General features: G+C 33.1%; 2 protein-coding genes across 2 annotated transcripts; both read right to left on the bottom strand.

The window, feature by feature from the left end:
* Nucleotides 1-5,563: 5,563 nt before the first annotated feature.
* LOC21400348 lies at nt 5,564-8,962 on the bottom strand. Its single transcript, XM_010103413.2, has 8 exons — nt 8,726-8,962; nt 8,531-8,630; nt 7,930-8,055; nt 7,678-7,836; nt 6,921-7,039; nt 6,517-6,708; nt 6,339-6,429; nt 5,564-5,775 (listed from the first exon to the last, which is right to left on the bottom strand). Exons 1-8 carry the CDS (start codon nt 8,878-8,880, stop codon nt 5,695-5,697), a joined length of 1,023 nt encoding a protein of 340 aa, XP_010101715.1. The 5' UTR covers nt 8,881-8,962; the 3' UTR covers nt 5,564-5,694.
* Nucleotides 8,963-9,858: 896 nt separating this feature from the next.
* LOC21400347 lies at nt 9,859-13,100 on the bottom strand. The gene is made up of 6 exons (XM_024169106.1): nt 12,748-13,100; nt 12,328-12,495; nt 11,550-11,812; nt 11,291-11,460; nt 10,932-11,081; nt 9,859-10,378 (listed from the first exon to the last, which is right to left on the bottom strand). Exons 3-6 carry the CDS (start codon nt 11,608-11,610, stop codon nt 10,031-10,033), a joined length of 729 nt encoding a protein of 242 aa, XP_024024874.1. The 5' UTR covers nt 11,611-11,812; nt 12,328-12,495; nt 12,748-13,100; the 3' UTR covers nt 9,859-10,030.
* Between the last annotated feature and the right edge of the window lie 5,963 nt (nt 13,101-19,063).

The following is a 19,063-nucleotide window of genomic DNA, read 5'->3' as shown; positions in this document are numbered from 1 at the left end:
CTTCTTCTGGTGCAAGGACTTTTTAGTCTTTAGGTTTTGTTATCATTTGCTTTGCCTTTGGCATGTCATTTTTGGTCATTTCGCTTTGTATACCACCACTGATAAACACCAAAATAATCGATAGGGCCAAGAGCACCCCCTCGAGTAAAAGCTTCCACAGCCGGTTGGCCAAAATGAGGATCCCAAATTGCATGAGCAATAAGTCTTCCCTTAAATCTGTCTACCTTTGCTAATTGCATTGCAAACTACGTTGCCCTTCCATTTTCCCTTCTTTTCCATTTCGTTATAACCAACTTGCTCATTCAAATTACTATTATATATATGAGCCACAATTACAATATACCAAAACTTTCCACATTTATCTATAATCATTTTTCTCTGTTCACAACTTAATTACTCATTTGTTATTATCTTAGTACTTTCTTAATCTTTTTTTTTTTCCAAACCCTATGTCGTTAGCTTAAGTTATAGCAGAACTTAACTTTTTTCCTCACCTATAACAGAAGAAATTGTAGACAATCATGGCCCAAACATTTTCAAAATAAGTGGACAAGTACATCATCTTATGGGATATCTACTACTAATTAATAATAATCCTCCAAAATTTACACAACTATATATATATATATGACACAGAAAATGAAGTATGAAATCGGATAGCATCATTCTCATTTGATAGTGAATCCAAAAACATAATACAATTTATAGTTGAAAATCTAATCAGAATGCTTGATAAAATAAATAAATTAGTTAAACTTTTTCGAATGATAAGGGATAGATATCAACAAGATGAGATACCGTCTATGAAACTAAGGCTTATAAGCTGAAGAAATACGTATAGTAACCAATATGACCTACCCACATCGAACGATATAGTTGGTTTAATAGTTGGAGATATTGGTGAATATGAACAAGGAAGAGACATTATTATCCAAGATAGAACAGATACTTTACAATGAATAACAAAATTACACCCATGTTATATGGCCCTTCAATATCCTTTATTATTTCCATATGGAGAAGATGGCTACACAACAAATTTAAAATATAATATAAATAACTTAAGTAATAGATATATAAGAAAAATAATCTCTATGCGAGAATTCTATTGCCATCAATTACAACAACGTAGAATTCAAGGCAATACACTTTCTCGAGGAGGCAGATTATTTCAACAATATGTAGTTGATGCATATGCTTCTGTAAAAGAGGATCGATTAGATTATATTCAAAAAAATCAAAAACATTTGTGATCCGAGATTTATCAAGGAATTCAAGACGTTATTACAAGAGGAGACACAAATGCACAAGCAATAGGAAAAAGAATTATCCTTCCTTCAAGCCATACTGGAAGCGCTAGATATATGATCTAAAACTATCAAGATGCAATGGCAATTTGCAGAAGCTATGGAAACCCAGATTTATTCATAACATTTACATGTAATCCAATATGGCCTGAAATTACTAAAGTCCTAGCAAAAATACTTGGACAAAAAGCTAAAGATAGACAAGATATTATCATTAGAATTTTTAAAATGAAATTAGATAATGTTTTATCCATCATTAAAAATGAAAAAATATTTGGAATAATTATAGCAGGTTAGATTTCTTCTCCTAGACTTTTTTTAGTCTCTCGATAAGAAAAAAAAAAACACTCCTTTTTTCTAACACTACAAAAAAATTACAATAAAATATTTTTCAATCTTGTAGATTTATATGTTGTTGAGTTTCAAAAATGAGGACTACCACATTCTCATTTCCTCTTCTGGCTCCACCATGATGACAAACTACGTGAGCCATCACAAATAGACAGATTTATTTATGCAGAAATACCTGATCCGCATAATAATCCAATAGAATATAACATTGTAGCTGAATTTATGATGCATGGACCATGTGGCATAGCTAAGTCAAATTCTCCATGTATGAAAAATTCAGAATGTTCAAAAAAATTTCCTAAAAAATTCAACAATGAAACAACAATTGACGAAAATGGATTTGTTAACTATAAACGAAGAAACAAACAAATATGATACTAATGCAAGAGAACTAACTTACATAGAATATTAGATACGTTTGGAATAGTAAATATAAATATTGGTCTCCACGAAAAATGGGACATACAATTGGACGAACTTTTCATGTCTATCCAAGCTCTAGAGAATTATACTATCTTAAATTATTATTAAATCATCAAAAAGGCGCAACAAGTTACAAAGCTCTTTGAACAGTTAATGACATAACATATCCAACAAATCAAGCAGCATGCTATGCACTAGGCTTATTAGGAGACGATTGAGAATGGGAATAATCTATACTAGAAGCTTCATTCTGGTCAACAGCAACTTAACTACGACAATTATTCATCATAATTTTATTATTTTACAATGTAAATAACCCAATAAAATTGCTTGAAAAACATTGGAAACTTATGACAGATGATATAATACACAAAATTAAAACTTTATTTAATAACTCAAATTTTCAAGTACCTGAAACATAATTATACAATTTTGTACAATATGAACTAGAAGAATTATTAAATTCAAATTCATCAACCTTAACACATTTTAACTTACCTCTTCCAACTAGATCATTAATGGATGATTTAAATAATAAAATTTTAAGAGAAGAACTTAATTACGATATATATATATAAATTAAAGGAAGAAAATACTAGATTAGTAAATAGTTTAAATAATGAACAATAATTTATTTATCAAAAATTTTTATAATCACTACATGAGGAAAAAAATAATCTCTTTTTCATCTATGGTCATGGCAGAACCGAAAAAACATATTTATGGAATACAATAATCACAAAAATTAGATCAAATAATGAAATAATTTTAGCTGTTGCATCTTCCGGAATAGCATTACTACTATTGTTTAAGGGAAGAACTGCACATTATAGATTTTGAATACCATTGTCAATAGATAAATTTTCCACCTGTCATATTAAAAAATGAACTCAATTGGTAAATTTAATTGATAAAACATCACTTGTATTATGGGATGAAGCAACTATGACTAATAAATATTGTTTTGAAGCATTAGATAAAACACTTCAAGATTTAAGAAATAACTTTGAACAACCATTTGGTGGCATGACAATTGTCTTAGTAGGTGACTTCTGACAAATTTTACGAGTTATTCCCACAGGAACAAAGGAAGATATAATAAATGCAACTATAAATAACTCTTATTTATGGCCATATTTTAAAATTTTAAAGTTAACAGAAAACATGATATTAAAACAATACAACCGTACATAACAAGAAACAAAGGAAATTGCAACATTTTCGAAATGGATATTAAATGTTGGAGATGGTACTGCTAAAGGAATAAAAAATTTAGAAAATGAAGACACTACATGGGTAAAAATACCAGAAAAATACATACTACATTATGATTCAAATCCAATTGAAAAAATTTCAACTTAATATATAATAATTTAAATACTTACTTTTGCACTATTGAATACTTAAAAGAACGAGCAATCATAACACCGAAAAATAAAACATCTGATGAAATTAATAATTACATATTATCCTTAATTCCTGGACAAGAAAAATTTTATTATAGTTACGACACTATTGCATCCTCATCTGAAAACATAGACAAACTTAATCTTTTATATCCTCAAGAATTTTTGCACACTCTTAACTTTAGTGGAATACCACCACATGAATTAAAGCTTGAATTAGGAACACCTATAATGTTATTACGAAATCTAAATCAATCAATTGGACAAATCATAAACTCAAGCAATATTAATGAAAAAGTCTATATCCCAAGAATCATGATTTGAAGTATGAAATTGTTTATGGACTTTGGATTTAAGTAAAGGCACACTAGTATTATACAATTATACATGATTGAGTTTGATTTGGTTGTGATGATGCAGTCTAAATCTTGGAACATTATTTTAAAAGTGGAAAGGCAAGGGTTGAGCTTCGAAGGAAGTCAGGCTAGGACGACAAGGAACTAGCTATAGAACTCTACCGGAGAGGTAGGATATTTTTGTCCATATCCTTCTTAGCCTATTTTAAAGAGTTTTGGCTTATGAAAATGTTTTGAAGTTAAAACATGTTTTGTAAAGAAAAATAGTTTAAGGAGATAGCATAATTATTGCTATTAAAATCATAATGAACTGAATTAAAGTTTTAAAAGATATTTTCTTAACGATAAGATATCTTGCGAACTAGTAAGCCCACGATGGCCTAGAAATCAGGATATGGAGATCGTATCCTTGGGGGCAAAACCCGAAACCCGTACGGCCCACTACGGTGGTGATATGGCTTGTGCTTTTGGTTGTGTAAGTAATTTATCATAGCTATAAATTACTTGCTCATGCCTGTAATATGAACTTTAAGTTTATATTTTCCTTTCAGAAAAAGGATGTTTGGTTTCGGCTGATGTATTGGGACTATGCATTTCTATTTATTTATAAAAGTTTCCTAAAATATATCCTATTGGGCCTTCCACTTATTTTTCTTCTGTTTCAATGTACATAACCCCTCTCAGGCGACACTAGAAGCAGTGCTGAGTAAGTAGCAAGCACAAGTAATTCTAGCTTGTGCAGTTCAAGAGAAGAAGTTGTACACACTTCCATTCTTGTTGTACAATGTAAGATATGTATACATTCTATGGATTGTAAATTTAAATATTTCTAGACTGTGGTTGATGTCTATAATTATTCTTTTTATTTATTCATGTACGTACAATATGGAATATCCTGTGGGGGAAATCCTGAATGATGTTAGAGGCTCAATTTTGAACTTCTTTTATAAGAAAAGTGTGAAAGTCCTCGTCACTTTCTTAAAATCCAATTTCATCAAAATGTGGGGACTTGTTTGGAAATTTCCTTTATGTTTTACTTTTTTAGATCGATTTTCATATTTTTAAATGCTTAATTGCTCCCTTAATCAAATTTAATTTCTAAACGAACCTCCAGATCACTAATCCCTGTTTGGAGTGTGCAATATATATCCTCATTGATCAAGTTAGAAATTATTATATAATACAAAACTATTTAGGTGAGGAAAAATAAGATGGAAATGAGGAGATTAAATTTGTGCTTCTTTACACAATTTGAAAATTTTCAGCCACTCTATTCTCTTGTACCAAACAATCAAAAGCCTGAAAATCCTTATACTAATCCCCTCCTCCCTCACCCTCCTTCCACTTTTCCCTCCCACCAAACAGTAAGAGAACGGTCCTTTCATTCCTCTCTATTTTTCTCACTTAAATACCTTTCTTTCCTTCCTATTTTCTTTTCTTCTTACCTGACAACATTATAGTGGTCACATAGTTGACATGTGTATTATGCGATTGATTAAAACTCGGAAGTAACAATCACAAGAGGCCATATGACATTTCATAACTAAGATATAAAAATATATTCCTTTGTATACATTCTTTGATTTGTACAATCTCTCCATATTTTTAAACTTCTTTTAATTTGGAACTTGCGATGCAACGTCCATGCATGCAGGTCTCGCTTGATTCCTTTACTTCTTGTAATATTGTTGTGATGCAAACACAAAAAACAAGATCGGGAAAATTGGATTTACTAATTTACTGTACATAGAAAAAACAGCAGAGACACGTATTCTTAAGTAGACTACTTTATTTTGTATGTAATATACTCCACAAATATATATGTATATACATATGTGTATGTGGAAGAGTTTAAGGTGCTTGGATTTCCACTGATACACCAGGAGTAGGCTCTAATACCTGCACATCTTGTAATTCCTTTGACAAAAGTTCCTGCAACAAGAACCATTTTCAGCTTTAATTCTCCTACTTTCACAACCATCTAAACGCATTTACAGAACAGAAAATTGCAACTGAAAAAGAAAAAAAACAGAGAACGAAAAAGATAAAATTAAATGAACAAAGTAGAATGAGGGGAAACAGATTGAATATTATGATTGTTTTTGACAAGAAATATGCGAGTAGGCAAACGCGTAGAGAATAGGCAAAGGAAGTCTTGAAAGCAAAACGAAATGGCATAAAATCCCTACATACTTTCACCAAACATAGCAAGCTCATTTTCAATGTACGCCTTTTGGTAGACTTAACAAATAGATATGTGCTACAAAAGGCTTCAAGTGTTCTTATGTTTTTAAGCACTATAAACATCAAGAGCAAGAAAAAATATAAGCACATTTCCATCATAACTACTGCATTTTCTAAAAACAAAAGAAAATGAATTACTTTTTTCTCAATGAAATACCTAAATTTACAAAAAAACCATCTAGGTTATATATTCTCAAAGTATTCCATTTCTAAAATAATAGTTCGTCAACAATGTGTATAAGAACACAGACCTTGAACGATCCTATTGTTCCCTCGGTCTGAATTAGACTAGCTAGAAGCCCTTTGCTATCAAGGTCTCCGTTTTTCATTGGAACAACAAACCTACAAGAAGTCAGGGTTCAATATAAGATCACAATGAATCTATGCAAACTTGGCTGCTAAAACCCGAGGTAAGAAACGATACTATACTTTGCGTTCAGCAGCTTTGTGAGTTGAACAGCATCTTCTTGTCCAGATACCAAAGTGAAATTTGGTAGAAGCTGCTTTATGACTGGTGTGATGACAACATCAGCCCTTTCCTTCTCTAGAAAACGCTTGTTGTATACACAGTGAGGCTCATAGTAGAGAGTAAGCTGGTCTTGTGGAGAAGTTACAAGATACCTAGAGCATGATTACTGAAAAAATGACTAAAATTTGGCTAATAATTGTAAAGGGCGTATTATATCAAAGGAAATTCATTCCCAAATGTATGCCACAACCAATATGCATACTTAAATATCAATTTAACTAATGTACTCTAACAAGGGACGTAGTAACATGCCTTGAGCAAACAAGTCATGACTCATTAGAATGAAACTTGAAAGAAAGTTTACCCATTTTCGGGACGCTGCCAAGGAGGACCAAGAATTGGCCCTGCAGTAGCTTGAACTTTGACTTTAGAACCATTACTTGCTTCAATAACAGAGCTCTGACCAGGTTCTAGATACGTGGTCTAGAAAACATGAATTTATGTGGTTTGATCAGAATAAGGAAATGCAGTAACTATAAGCATAATTTGGTAACTTGAATACTACATTAAGATTTTGCATTAAGCATTAAGCATCAAATACAAGCATTGACCTAAAAATCAAAATAGCTCAAAGCCATTCTAGTAAAATAGACATAGCTCGTTCCGCTTTCCTCGAGTATTCAAGAGGCACAGCTAAGTGACAAGTGAGAATAGTCACGAACATTGAGAAAACAAAACATGTGGAGAGAAGATAACTATAAGATTGTTCTAAATACATTCTTCCAAGGAGTTCTAAGAACTTCAACTTCCTTAACGAAAAGCAAATCACCAATTTATTTTATTTTACTTTTTAGCAAGTGCTAGATGGTTGAAGAAATTATAGCAAACAAATTACAAAAGTGTTTCACTATTATAAATTAATAACCAAACTACTAAGCCCATTTTCAATTGATTACTTCACAATCAAATCAGAAAAATTCTGTAAGTCACAGAAGATTGCAATTACTTCAACATACGCAACCTGGATAGAGGAAAAAAAAAAAGAGATAAGAGTACCTTTTTTCTTTCCTTTTCTTTTCCTTTTTTTTTTATAAAAAAAAAAAATACTAAAGAGTACTTACATTCCTGAAAAGGGGATCAAGCAGTTCCTTAGCATTGGGAGTTGCCAACACTTTAAGATTTGGGTACTTCTTAGAGAGGGGCTTTAAAGTCTTCAAATGACAGTGATCATCAAGGCTTTGTGTACTCAGCAAGCAATCAATTTCAGGAAGATCACTTAACTGCATTAAACATTTACACAATTAGAACAAGCCCATAACTTTTATCTTAAATTCCTTTTAACAAAACAGGTAGAGAAGAAAAAACAAAAGTACCTGAAAATTCTTCAAAAACTTCTTGGCAGCATCATAAAGCCAGGGTATTCCAAAATCCAAATTTCCCATCAAAATTGGATCAACCAATATTTTCAACCCACCCACCTCCCACAACCAACTATTCCCCTAAACCAAAAAGTCCTAAACTTCATCAACAACAACCAAAAAAAAATTAATAATAACAAATAACAAATAAAAGCCCCTTAGGCAAAAGGTCCTTTTTTGGCCAACCTTTTTTTTATAAATAACCAAAATTTTTATTTTTTCAGACAAATGGATATATATATATATATATATATACATATTTAAGAACGACGGTCAGTGATAAACCAATTTATCACAATTTACTAAGTGCTTATCATTGACAAACCAATAATTTGTTGTTGGGATTGATTAATTACTAATTCATATTGAAAAATCAATGAATTTATATTGATTAGCCAGTGGTAAATTAGAATTAATCAAAAAATGATCATTTCCTAATTCTACAAAATTTCGGTCATTTACAAAAATAAAGCCCGAAAAAGGGCCATTTACTCCCAAATCCCTTTTAATGTTATCAATTTTGGGAAAGACCCAGATGAAGAAAAACGAAACCCACCTCCAAGTAAGTGAGTTTGAACACATCAGTGCCTGAAGAGCTCGACCCAGTAACGCTCTCTTGAGAAACCACAGCAGAAACCGCACCACCCAACTTGCAACTTAAAAAAAACAACACAAAAAAAAAAAGAAACTGGTATTTCAGCCCCAAATTTCTGATTAAAATATACAAATAGAGAAATGTAGCGAGAAAAACCTGGGCGTTGCAATTTTGGAGCTTGAGAATGAGGAATTTGGCTTGGTGCTAAGGAAGCAGAGTGAAGTGGAAGGCAAGGAAGGGAATGAGGGTCTTCGGGTTCTGCAAGGTTTGCAAGAAAAGGGAAGAGAATTAACGCCCGGAATAGCGGCCATTGATGGTTCCAAAGTTTTCTTCTTTGAGTTGAGTTAAGTTGTTTCGATAATCATATGATACGTAGAAGTAGGGCTAGAGAATCCTAATGGATTTGATTTGGCCACGTGCCTCGCGCCAACCCAGTATTTTCTGTTTTCTGTTTATTTTATAAATGTTTTGAGAATAAAATGAAAATAAAAAATTATGAGAATGATTTATAAAAAAGAATTATTAATGATTGAAAGTTATTTTTTTTTTCTGTTTTCATTCTATAAAATTTATCAACAACGTTACATTGAATAATTAATTATATATTATATAATAAACTAATTATTAATTAGTAAATAATTAATAATAAACAAATAGATACTAAATACTTAATTATTAATTAAAAATCTATAATTTATTAATGAAAATTAATAATAATTAGTGATTACTAATAAATTAAATATTAATTACCAAACAATGATTATGTAATTGCTATTGCTATTTCTACTTTCTAGTTATTTTCCATATCAAAAATGTAATTGCTATTGCTATTTCTACTTTCTAGTTATTAATGACTAGTCAAGAATTTGTTTTAGTTTGTTTCTCTTTTTATTCCTTTTTTTGGTTAAAATAATTTGTAAGTTTGAGAAATATTGTCATTGATTCTTTATACAAATAATTTTATTTAAAACTGCACACGAGCTTTTGAGTTAATAGTCTTTTCTTTATCTTTTCTGATACTAGCAACACTATTTCATTACCAAAGATCTAACAATAAATTACAAATTTCTATAAGTCCCTTATCAGCAAAAGCTTTGAAGACGGTGATTTTGTTCACCCTTAATGAAAGCAAACAAGCAACCAAGAATCCAGCGACTGGTAGAGTATAGCTGAAAATTCTTCTGATAAAAAAGACAGAGAAAGTCGATAGAGGATCCTTGTTTGAGACTGACGTGCATTCGACAGTGTCAACTTGAACAAAAAGTTCGTAACATTCAATGCCAGTGGCGATGAATTTAGTAATAGTTTAGAATTTGTAATTGGTATAATCAATCATGTTCAAGATCACAAAAATATTGGTCTATACATTCAATTGAACTTCCCAAGTAAAGGAGGGATCATAAAGCTGACAACATTTTGCTTCTCCAGAACCAATAGATGTGCATTATAATTGCTGTACATTTATATCTTGAAAGCAAGTTCTCTCTCCCATCTTTTGGGTTGATAAGGTATAGAACTCACAATTTTGTTACCTTCACACAATGGCAACTCTTCTTTGGAAGGCACCTTTTCGCGCCAGACAAATCCATTCTCATGCTCAATCTTCCTGAGCAACTCAGCAGCATCATCAATTTCCTTTCTATATGTTGATTTCCATGATTCTTCGCCTGGCATCTGCCTTTTCCCATCAGTCAGTGCAACTCGAAGAACAGCAATCGAAATCCCAACTTTTCCAGCGGTCTTAAGACTTTCTGCATGGTATTTCTGACCTCTCAACCTATGTAATGCCCTGGAAGATGATAAGAATTCCTGCACAATCCAGAATAAGTACCCATGATTAGATGGAAGTACAAGAATGTGAATATTGCCACCGAAACCAAAAACTTTCTATAGGACATCATCACACTCGCTACTTAAAGTAGTGATTGACACCAAGATTAGATGATGAACCACACATGACCTGTGGAGCTAAATTATCAAGGACCTCTCAAGTAGTGAAAGCAAGTAAAATATAAAAACAAAAAGTATATATATACATATATATATATATATATGTGTGTAGGGCATGGCTATCAACCTCACTTCGATCCTTTGGCACTAATAGTCTAATATCTTATCGGATCTTTTTGAAAATTTAAAAGGGATCTTCTGAAGTTTGTAGATAAAAAAAAAAAATAAGGGTTAGTAAAAAATTGGTAACTAAGTATACTTAATCAGTGGGCCTAACATAGTTTACTGTGAGGTACTGGTACCGGTACCGGTGAGGGATAACAATCATGGCGCACTTTATATATAGTTGATTTTCCATCAAGAGATAAGTAGAAACAATTGAAAAGAGAATTGTTAGAAAATGTTTACATACCACAAAGCGTGAAGATATATCTTTGCATTCTCCAATTGCTGCATACAGAATAACTGCAGCTTCATAGAGAAACTCTGCGACACCATGGTGCAGCTTTGCCAAGAGACTTATACTAGTACCTTTTTCTTCAGCCCACCTTATAGTAACTGCCTGCAAAACCTCCAAAAGAACATCAATTCCCACAAAAGACAAGCTTAACTCGTATTTTACATAAAACATGAACAAATTGAAGAGAAAGGGGAAATAGAACAGACTTGGAAAATACCACCTTATACAAGAGGAGTAAAGCATTTTTCAGGCAATGATCCAGTGATCGAAGCAAAAGAAGGTGAGCTGTAAAAGAGAACCAAAGTACTAACCTGTGCCTCGGCCAAACAAATGAGGTTCATGACTGTGGAAACGGATGGGAGAATTTCTGGTGGGTTTTCAACAAGCAAAGAATGTTGTTGTAAAGAAGCAAAACTCTCATCAGCAAGGTGACGATAAAGTCCGGCAGCTTCTCTAAAAAGGGTGGCAGATTGCACCAGGTCTATGGTAATGAAAAGAAAATAATCAAGTAAGTTTGTATATGGCAGTAAGAAAGTATGTAGAATTTGACGCTGAAACATCAATACCTACTTTCTGGCAAAATTTCCACCGCCCTTTGCCGAAGTATTGCCCCATAAAGGAAAAGCATCATTTGAAGCTCAAATTTCAAGTCACCGATTTGAAAGAATTTTGGACTCCTGAGATTAATAAAAAGAGGACGAGCAAAGAGCACTGCTCCATTGTATCTTAAGATTTGCCGTCCATTGACTTATTTGGCGGTTGCTGCTAACCAAATTGACATGGAAAATCAAATTTTCCAACAATGGTAGATACTGTTCTAGCTTTTGCAAAACCTGAGATATTTAAAGAACCATAAATGATAAGCCTGGGGAAAAGTGAAACAAGTTTAAGTGATAATTACATATAAATCAAAGAAAACTATGTCTACAAAACAACAGAAGTTTGTCATATTAGATTATATAGTCTGATTAGAAGAGAAAAAAATTAAATTCCTGAGCATCCCAAGAGACAAAAAGTAATCATGAGCTTCAGTTTAGAATTACAGGCGGCCCGTTTGGTTTATAGGTTTGAATAAAGATTCAAATTTGTTTAACTTTTCGTTGGAGAAAATACTGGCAAAAAAAGCTTGGTTTGATTTAAACCTGTAAAGAAAACAAAGACTAAGGGTTCAAACCAGGTGGTTTGAACCAAATTTCAACTTTTGTGAGAGAGAATACTGTAGCAAAATTCACACATTAGTGCCTTGCTAAAATTCTCCAGAGATTAAAATATTGCTGGTGTTCTATAGCTTACATACTATTAAAAGAAACATGTTCAAGAAACAATTTCCATAGTGACAAAAACTGACCTGTTGGGAATGAGAAGTTAAGCCTCCAGACATTTCCCTTGCAATGGCCTCAGTAATGGAGGTGCTTTCATTGATAGACTCCTCAATCAATCTACGCTTGGAGCTCAACTCTTTCAACTGCTCAAGTGTACATGGATCACTAGCGCCGTACACTTCCTCAAACACAATCTGCTAACATGGACAAAAGTCAAAACACCAAACATCACTATTTAATCATAGAAAACTGAAATAAAATGACAATAAACTTTTTTTCTAAACCCCTGTTTTTCAACTCAGCACCCAAAAAAAAAAGAATAAAAAAAAAACCTATTGCAAATATAGTCTAATATGTCGTAATAAAATCATGAAAAAAAAAAAAAAAAAAAAAAAAAAAACCACCACTCTTAACAACAATTCTGATAAATCCAAGAAATTATTTACCTTTTTAGTCCTCAATTTTGCAGGGTCTTGATAATGCAGCATCATTTTGCCAACGGAACGAAACCCAGCACTCAAAAAACGACAATTGTATTACAAGAGATCTCGATTCTCATATCAGTCTTCTCTCTTCTGCTGTTGATCTCGATTCTCATATCAGTCTTCTTTCTTCTGCTGTTGCTTATTCAACTCAAAAAGATGGAAGAAACCGGTGAATTCCTAGCTCTCGCCCGCGATGATAAATCAAATCGAAACCCAAATTCGCAATTCAATCGAAATTGGAGTTTTTCGTTATAACATGTAAGTTCGTCGTTATCACACCAGAAAAACGACGATTTTTTGTTTATTGAAAGGTCTCTCTGTGACTCTCAAGACTCAGTGTTGGAGTGCATTTATAATTGCAATATTGGAGTTATCTATTTTTTAGTATTAATTATTTAATTGGATTTCTTGCGCTCAGGAACTTTATATCATCTATTCATGTTTTGTTTTTGTTTTCGTTTTTTGCTAAAATATTCATGTTTTGTTTGTTTATTGGGATTCAAGTCGTTTTCCCGACAATTGCCTGTCGGTTTACTCTGTCGTTTCTTCTCGACCAAGGTTTCTCTGATCGTCTTCAAAAGACGAGTAGACGACTAGCATTATAAATGGGCGTGGTGGGCTTTTACTGTACGGAGAGCCCGTATAAATTAGGCCCAATGCCATCTTGGCTGAATCGGAGGAATAGAGGATAATTTTGTTAGTTTCCGAATCGAATTCGGATGCGAAAGCGTAAGGTGAGGATAGCGGATTAAGTATAACAAAAAATTTTATAAAATCTTTAAGATACTTTATAAATTATATTAATTTATATATGAATAAATTAATCACATTAATTTATTTATTAAGAACTTAATTATAAATAATACCTAACTGCCGATTAGGATGATAACTTGAGTTTTTTGACCTCAAACAATCATTGCTCCAAAGCCTTGTGTTTAGAAAACTAATATCTTTCACGTCAATTCTTAGAATCCACGAAGACATGTATGTGGGCACACCTGAGACAAAATGGGTTAGAATAAACACTCAAATTTTCACAAATATCAACGCATGCACGATGTAGAATTTTTGGAGAAAAATTTTTCCTTCCCACACTAAGAGAACTTCAGCCACACTAAAAATAATAGGTCAAAATTGTGTTCTCTTATTTATAGTGTAGAAGTCAAACTCCTAGAAAGAATCTAATCTTTATCACCAAAAGAAAGCGTGTTAATTATTTCCTATTTGAATTTGGAACAAAAATCTCCTACTCCTTATCCTCAATATGGCCGGCCAACATTAGGTGATCATATCCCTGTGGTAGGCATCAAATACAGATATGGAAGGAAGAGAAAATCATCATTTATCCTGCAGTCCAATTTTGACTCAAAATTCTAATTCTAATTTAAGTCAAACTTAAATTAATTTGAATTATAAATTGAACATCTTATCAAATAAGTTTAAAAGGATAAATTTAAATTGTGTTCACACTATGCGATCCAAAATTCAAATTCAAATTTAAATAATCACATTATTTAATTTATAATTAATTCTCAATTAATTATTCTCGAGTGTTTAATTTTAGAATTTCGTAATTCTAAAATTCTCATTTTGCCATGTGTGTCTTGTAGAATTACTAAGACGGCGCGGGGACTAATGGATCTATAATCTCGAGCTCCAATAAAATTAATAATTAATTAAACACTTTAATTAATTAATTAATTCTATTAATTCTAATAGTTATTCCACTATAAACTTGGAATTGTACTCTCGAAATTATAAACATTAATTACTTATAAACTGTGAAGTGTCCATTTGATAGAGTCACTGCATATAGATCAATCCTCCATAAATAATCCATAATTAGAGTTAGGTAGAATCCGTTAACCTCTCTAATTATATCTTCATCATTGAGTATCATTGATTCTCTAATGAATTCCATCTCGTATAATAACATTCCCGGCTACCTACTTCATCATATCTCCAAAATACATGGAATATGATTCAGGGTCTCAGAATCCGTACTGAGTAAATTAAAAGATACAAATCCATAAATAGGAGTTTGTTAAGAACTCAAGATTAAGATCATTCTATATATGACCATCGGTAGACTCAATTAGAATTTCTATACTTAACGGAAATTATTAGAAATTCATATTGCGTCTGTGTCCTTGTTCCACATAATCTCATTATGCATAATACACTCATTCAATATCTCACCATATTAACAGTGCGGATAACACCGTTCCATTCTAAATGGGAATGACATGTTTTAGTAATGTTCTAATTAAAGATTCTGAACTTTAATTAAATTTATTATGAACATCATTTTTTGATTATTATCCTTAAACATTATTCTCTCGCATACAGCACTTATATACAATGTTTAAGGTCACATAAATAATCACGGAATTTTCATTTAATATTCATAAAATATTCACAAATATATGCACATAAAATGATGAATAAACTCTTTTATTAAATAAATAATAAATATGCTATTACATCACATGCTTCTAGGACACCATTCCCAACAATCTCCCACTTGTCCTAAAGCAGGTGTGTCATGTCTCTAATTCCAAATCCTTCTAAGTGTCGATCAAATACATTTAGTGGCAATGTCTTCGTGAACAGGTCAGCAAGATTATTTTCCGATGTGATCTTCAAAACCGCTACATCGCCTCTATCCATAATGTCTCTGATCAGGTGATATTTCCTTTCGATATGTTTCGCACTCTTATGGCTTCCAAGTTCTTTTGAATTAGTCACCGCTCCACTGTTGTCACAGTAAAGCTTAATTGGCTTATCCATATGTGGAACAACTTCCAGATCAATTAAGAACTTTTAGAGCCATGTAGCTTCCTTTGCAGCTTCACAAGCTCCAACATATTCAGCTTCGATGGTAAAATCAGCAACACACTTTTGCTTTACACTTCTTCATACCACGGCTCCTCCATTAAGAGTGAACACAGATCCAGATGTCGACCGTCGACTATCTCTATCCGATTGGAAATAAGAATCTGTGTATCCGGTGAGAGACAAATCTTCTCCGGAATATACTAACATATAGTTTCTCATTCTCCTAAGATACTTGAGAATATACTTCACTGTAACCCAATGATCTAATCCCCGGTTGGACTGGTAGCGACTGACTACTCCCACTACATAGCTTATATCTGGTCTTGTACACAACATGGCCTACATGAGGTTTCCCACAGTCGATGTATAGGGATATTGTGTCATATCTTCTTCCTGCTGTGGAGTCTTTAGACATTGCTCCTTAGAAAGATGAATACCATGCCTAGAAGGCAAATTCCATTTCTTGGAGTTCTGCATCAAAAACCTAGACAACAGTTTGTCTATATAAGATGCCTGTGATAACGCCAACAGCTTTTTCTTGCGATCTCGAATAATCTTAATCCCAAGAGCATAGCTTGCCTCTCCCAAATCTTTCATTTGGAATTGGTTGGCTAACCACTCCTTTACATCTCTCATCAATCTCACATCATTCCCAATTAGTAGGATGTCATCAACGTAAAGAACTAAGAAGACCACTTTCTCTTCTTTCTTGTACTTGTAGACACATGGTTCATCAATATTTTGATCAAATCCATAAGACTTTATAGCCTCATCAAATCTGATGTTCCATGATCTAAAAGCCTGCTTCAATCCATAAATGGATCTCTGTAGCTTGCAGACTTTCTGCTCTTGGCCTTCCTCTATGTAACTCTCTGGCTGATCCATATAGGTGGTTTTCTCAAGATAGCCATTCAGAAAAGCTGTCTTGACATCCATCTATCATATCCCATAGTCAAAATATGTTGCAATGGCCAGGAGTATCCGGATGGACTTAAGCATAGCTACCGGTGAGAAAGTTTCCTCATAGGCAACTCCCTCCTTTTGGGTATAACCCTTAGCCACTAGTCTTGCTTTATAAGCCACTACTTTTTCATCCACTTATTTCTTTCTCTTGAAGATCCACTTGCATCCAATGGGTTTTACCCCTTCAGGTAGATCTACAAGTTGTCAGACTAAGTTAGCGTACATAGACTCCATCTCGAGTTTCATAGCTGCTTACCATTCTTCCTTATCAGAATCATCCATCGCATCCTTAAAGGTCGATGGATCCTCCTTACCGTCATCAGCGATGACGATTTGGGCTTCCCCGGTATACCAGTCAGATAACCTGCTTACCCTCCCAGTACGACGAGGTGCCACAGGAGTCTGATCAGGAACTGTGGTCTTTTCTCTTGGTGGTCTGACAACTCTTACCGATTGTGGTCCGATCTCATCAGAAAGTAACTCTTCCATAACTACTTTGCTTATGGGCTTAAAATCTATCATATATTCATGCTCCAGAAACGTGGCATTTGTCGATACAAACACTTTTTGATCTGCCTGACTATAAAATAGTACTCCTCTTGTCCCTTGTGGGTATCCCACAAAAATGCATACTTCTGATCTTGGTTCTGACTTCCCGGTCTTTTGCCTCAGCACGTGTGCTGGACACCCCCATATGCGAATGTGTCTCAAACTAAGTTTTTGACCATTCCACAACTATAGGGGTGTCTTAGGTATAGACTTAGATGGAACTAGATTCAGAATATATACAGCAGTTCTAACCCCAGAACGAAGTAGCTAGTGAAGAATAACTCAACATTGATCTTATCATGTCAAGCAAAGTCTGATTTCTCCTTTCAGCTACACCATTCTGCTGTGGTATACCGGGTACAGTCAATTGAAATACCACACCTTCTTCAATCAAGAAATTCCGGAACTCTTGGTCCATGTATTCACCCCCTCGATCTGATCAAAGTGTCTTGATTGATTTACCTAACTGTTTTTCAACTTCTGCTCGGAATTCCTTAAACTTTCCAGAGGTTTCAGATTTCCGTTGCATTAGGTAAACATAACCATATCTCGAATAATCGTTAATAAAGGTGACGTAATATTTGTAACCTCCTCTAGCTTGGACATTTAATAGTCCACATACATTTGAATGTATTAGTTGAAGGGGTTCTGTAGCTTTTTCTCCTTTCGTTGTGAAAGGCATCTTAGTCATTTTACCTTCCAGACAAGATTCATAGACCAAAAGCTCACCAACTTTTAGTTCGCATAAAGGACCATCATTTACCACTCTTTCAATCATGTTTAGGTTAATATGACCAAGTCTAATATGCCACAAATATGTGTTATTTTCGTGAGAAATCTTTTGCTTTTTATTCTTAGGTTCGGCAACTTTAAACATTTCAGTATTAAGCAGTGAGTTAGGTATTGGCTTTATACAATATAAACCATCATCCAAACGTCCAGAATAAATATTTAAACCATTTCGAGAAATATGAACAAATTCATTATCAAAATAAACGTTAATCTAATTTTATAACATCATTGTTTTTATTTTTTTGAATTCATAAATTGTTCTTTATCGCCTATGTGCACGTTTGCAATTGCAATTTGTTTTATGGTAGTTAAAATGCTTGTTTTATATTTCTGCAATGCTTGTTTGTAATTTCAGTGTTATAATGACATTTTAAGTAATTAAATGACATTATTGCCTACAAACTCGTAGAAAACTATGTTCTACAAATTATCATCTTGCCGATTTTTCTTTTTTCTTTTTTCTTTTTTGGTGAATGTTGTCTTACCAAGTTTAGTGTATGTACATTTCGATGATGCATGGTGTTATAGTATTTTGTTGTATAATTGATGTTACATTATGAGGTAGAGCTTGTTTGTAATTCAGTAACATAATGACATTGTAAGTGATATAATTGATACTACATTATTATTTGGTATTTACAACTCAAAAATACCCATTGAGTTGATTTTGTCATGCTTTTATTATGAGATATATATGGAACTAACTTACCCTCGAGGAACACAAGTCGTTGCAGTGTGAGTTTTATGTGTTTCCAACAGAGTAGGAAGTGCTTTCTCTAGAGGAATGCAGGTTACTCCAAGAGCGAGTGGCAACAAACAAAAATTCACAGCTTTTCGACACTTCCATAAATTTGCTCTAGAAGGGCGTAATTCGCTCATGGAGGTGCATTTCAGACTTTCCTTAAAAACTCAAGAACTTCACATGTTCTTCATGGACGAGTAAGGATGGATCAAATGAAGTATTTAAGGACTTTCTAAGATTGAACACTCAAAAACTAGCTACAGTTTTTGATAACTCCTTCAAAGATCTTTGAGCCGAAAGAGCACAAGCTCGAAGAACACTAATTCTTTAGCACGAAAGACTTTAACTCTCAAAGGAAGATCACTCAGAGTTTTGGTTAAGAAAGCTGAGGAA

This window comes from Morus notabilis, unplaced genomic scaffold, assembly GCF_000414095.1.
Source record: "Morus notabilis unplaced genomic scaffold, ASM41409v2 Scaffold109, whole genome shotgun sequence".
Taxonomy (NCBI): Eukaryota; Viridiplantae; Streptophyta; class Magnoliopsida; order Rosales; family Moraceae; genus Morus; species Morus notabilis.
Note: the sequence above shows the minus strand (reverse complement) of the source record. Positions and strands in the feature narration are given on the sequence as shown.

Bases quoted from the DNA above. Each gene is read 5' to 3' on its own strand.
- LOC21400348 (XM_010103413.2), bottom strand. From the start codon at position 8,880: ATGGCCGCTATTCCGGGCGTTAATTCTCTTCCCTTTTCTTGCAAACCT. The intron at 8,631-8,725 runs GTTTTTCTCGCT...GTTTTTTTTAAG, and splicing joins TCCAAAATTGCAACGCCCAG to TTGCAAGTTGGGTGGTGCGG. The intron at 7,040-7,677 runs GTAAGTACTCTT...CATGTTTTCTAG, and splicing joins TTGATCCCCTTTTCAGGAAT to ACCACGTATCTAGAACCTGG.
- LOC21400347 (XM_024169106.1), bottom strand. From the start codon at position 11,610: ATGATGCTTTTCCTTTATGGGGCAATACTTCGGCAAAGGGCGGTGGAA. The intron at 11,082-11,290 runs GTTAGTACTTTG...GAGGTTTTGCAG, and splicing joins TTTGTTTGGCCGAGGCACAG to GCAGTTACTATAAGGTGGGC. The intron at 10,379-10,931 runs GTATGTAAACAT...TGGATTGTGCAG, and splicing joins ATATATCTTCACGCTTTGTG to GAATTCTTATCATCTTCCAG.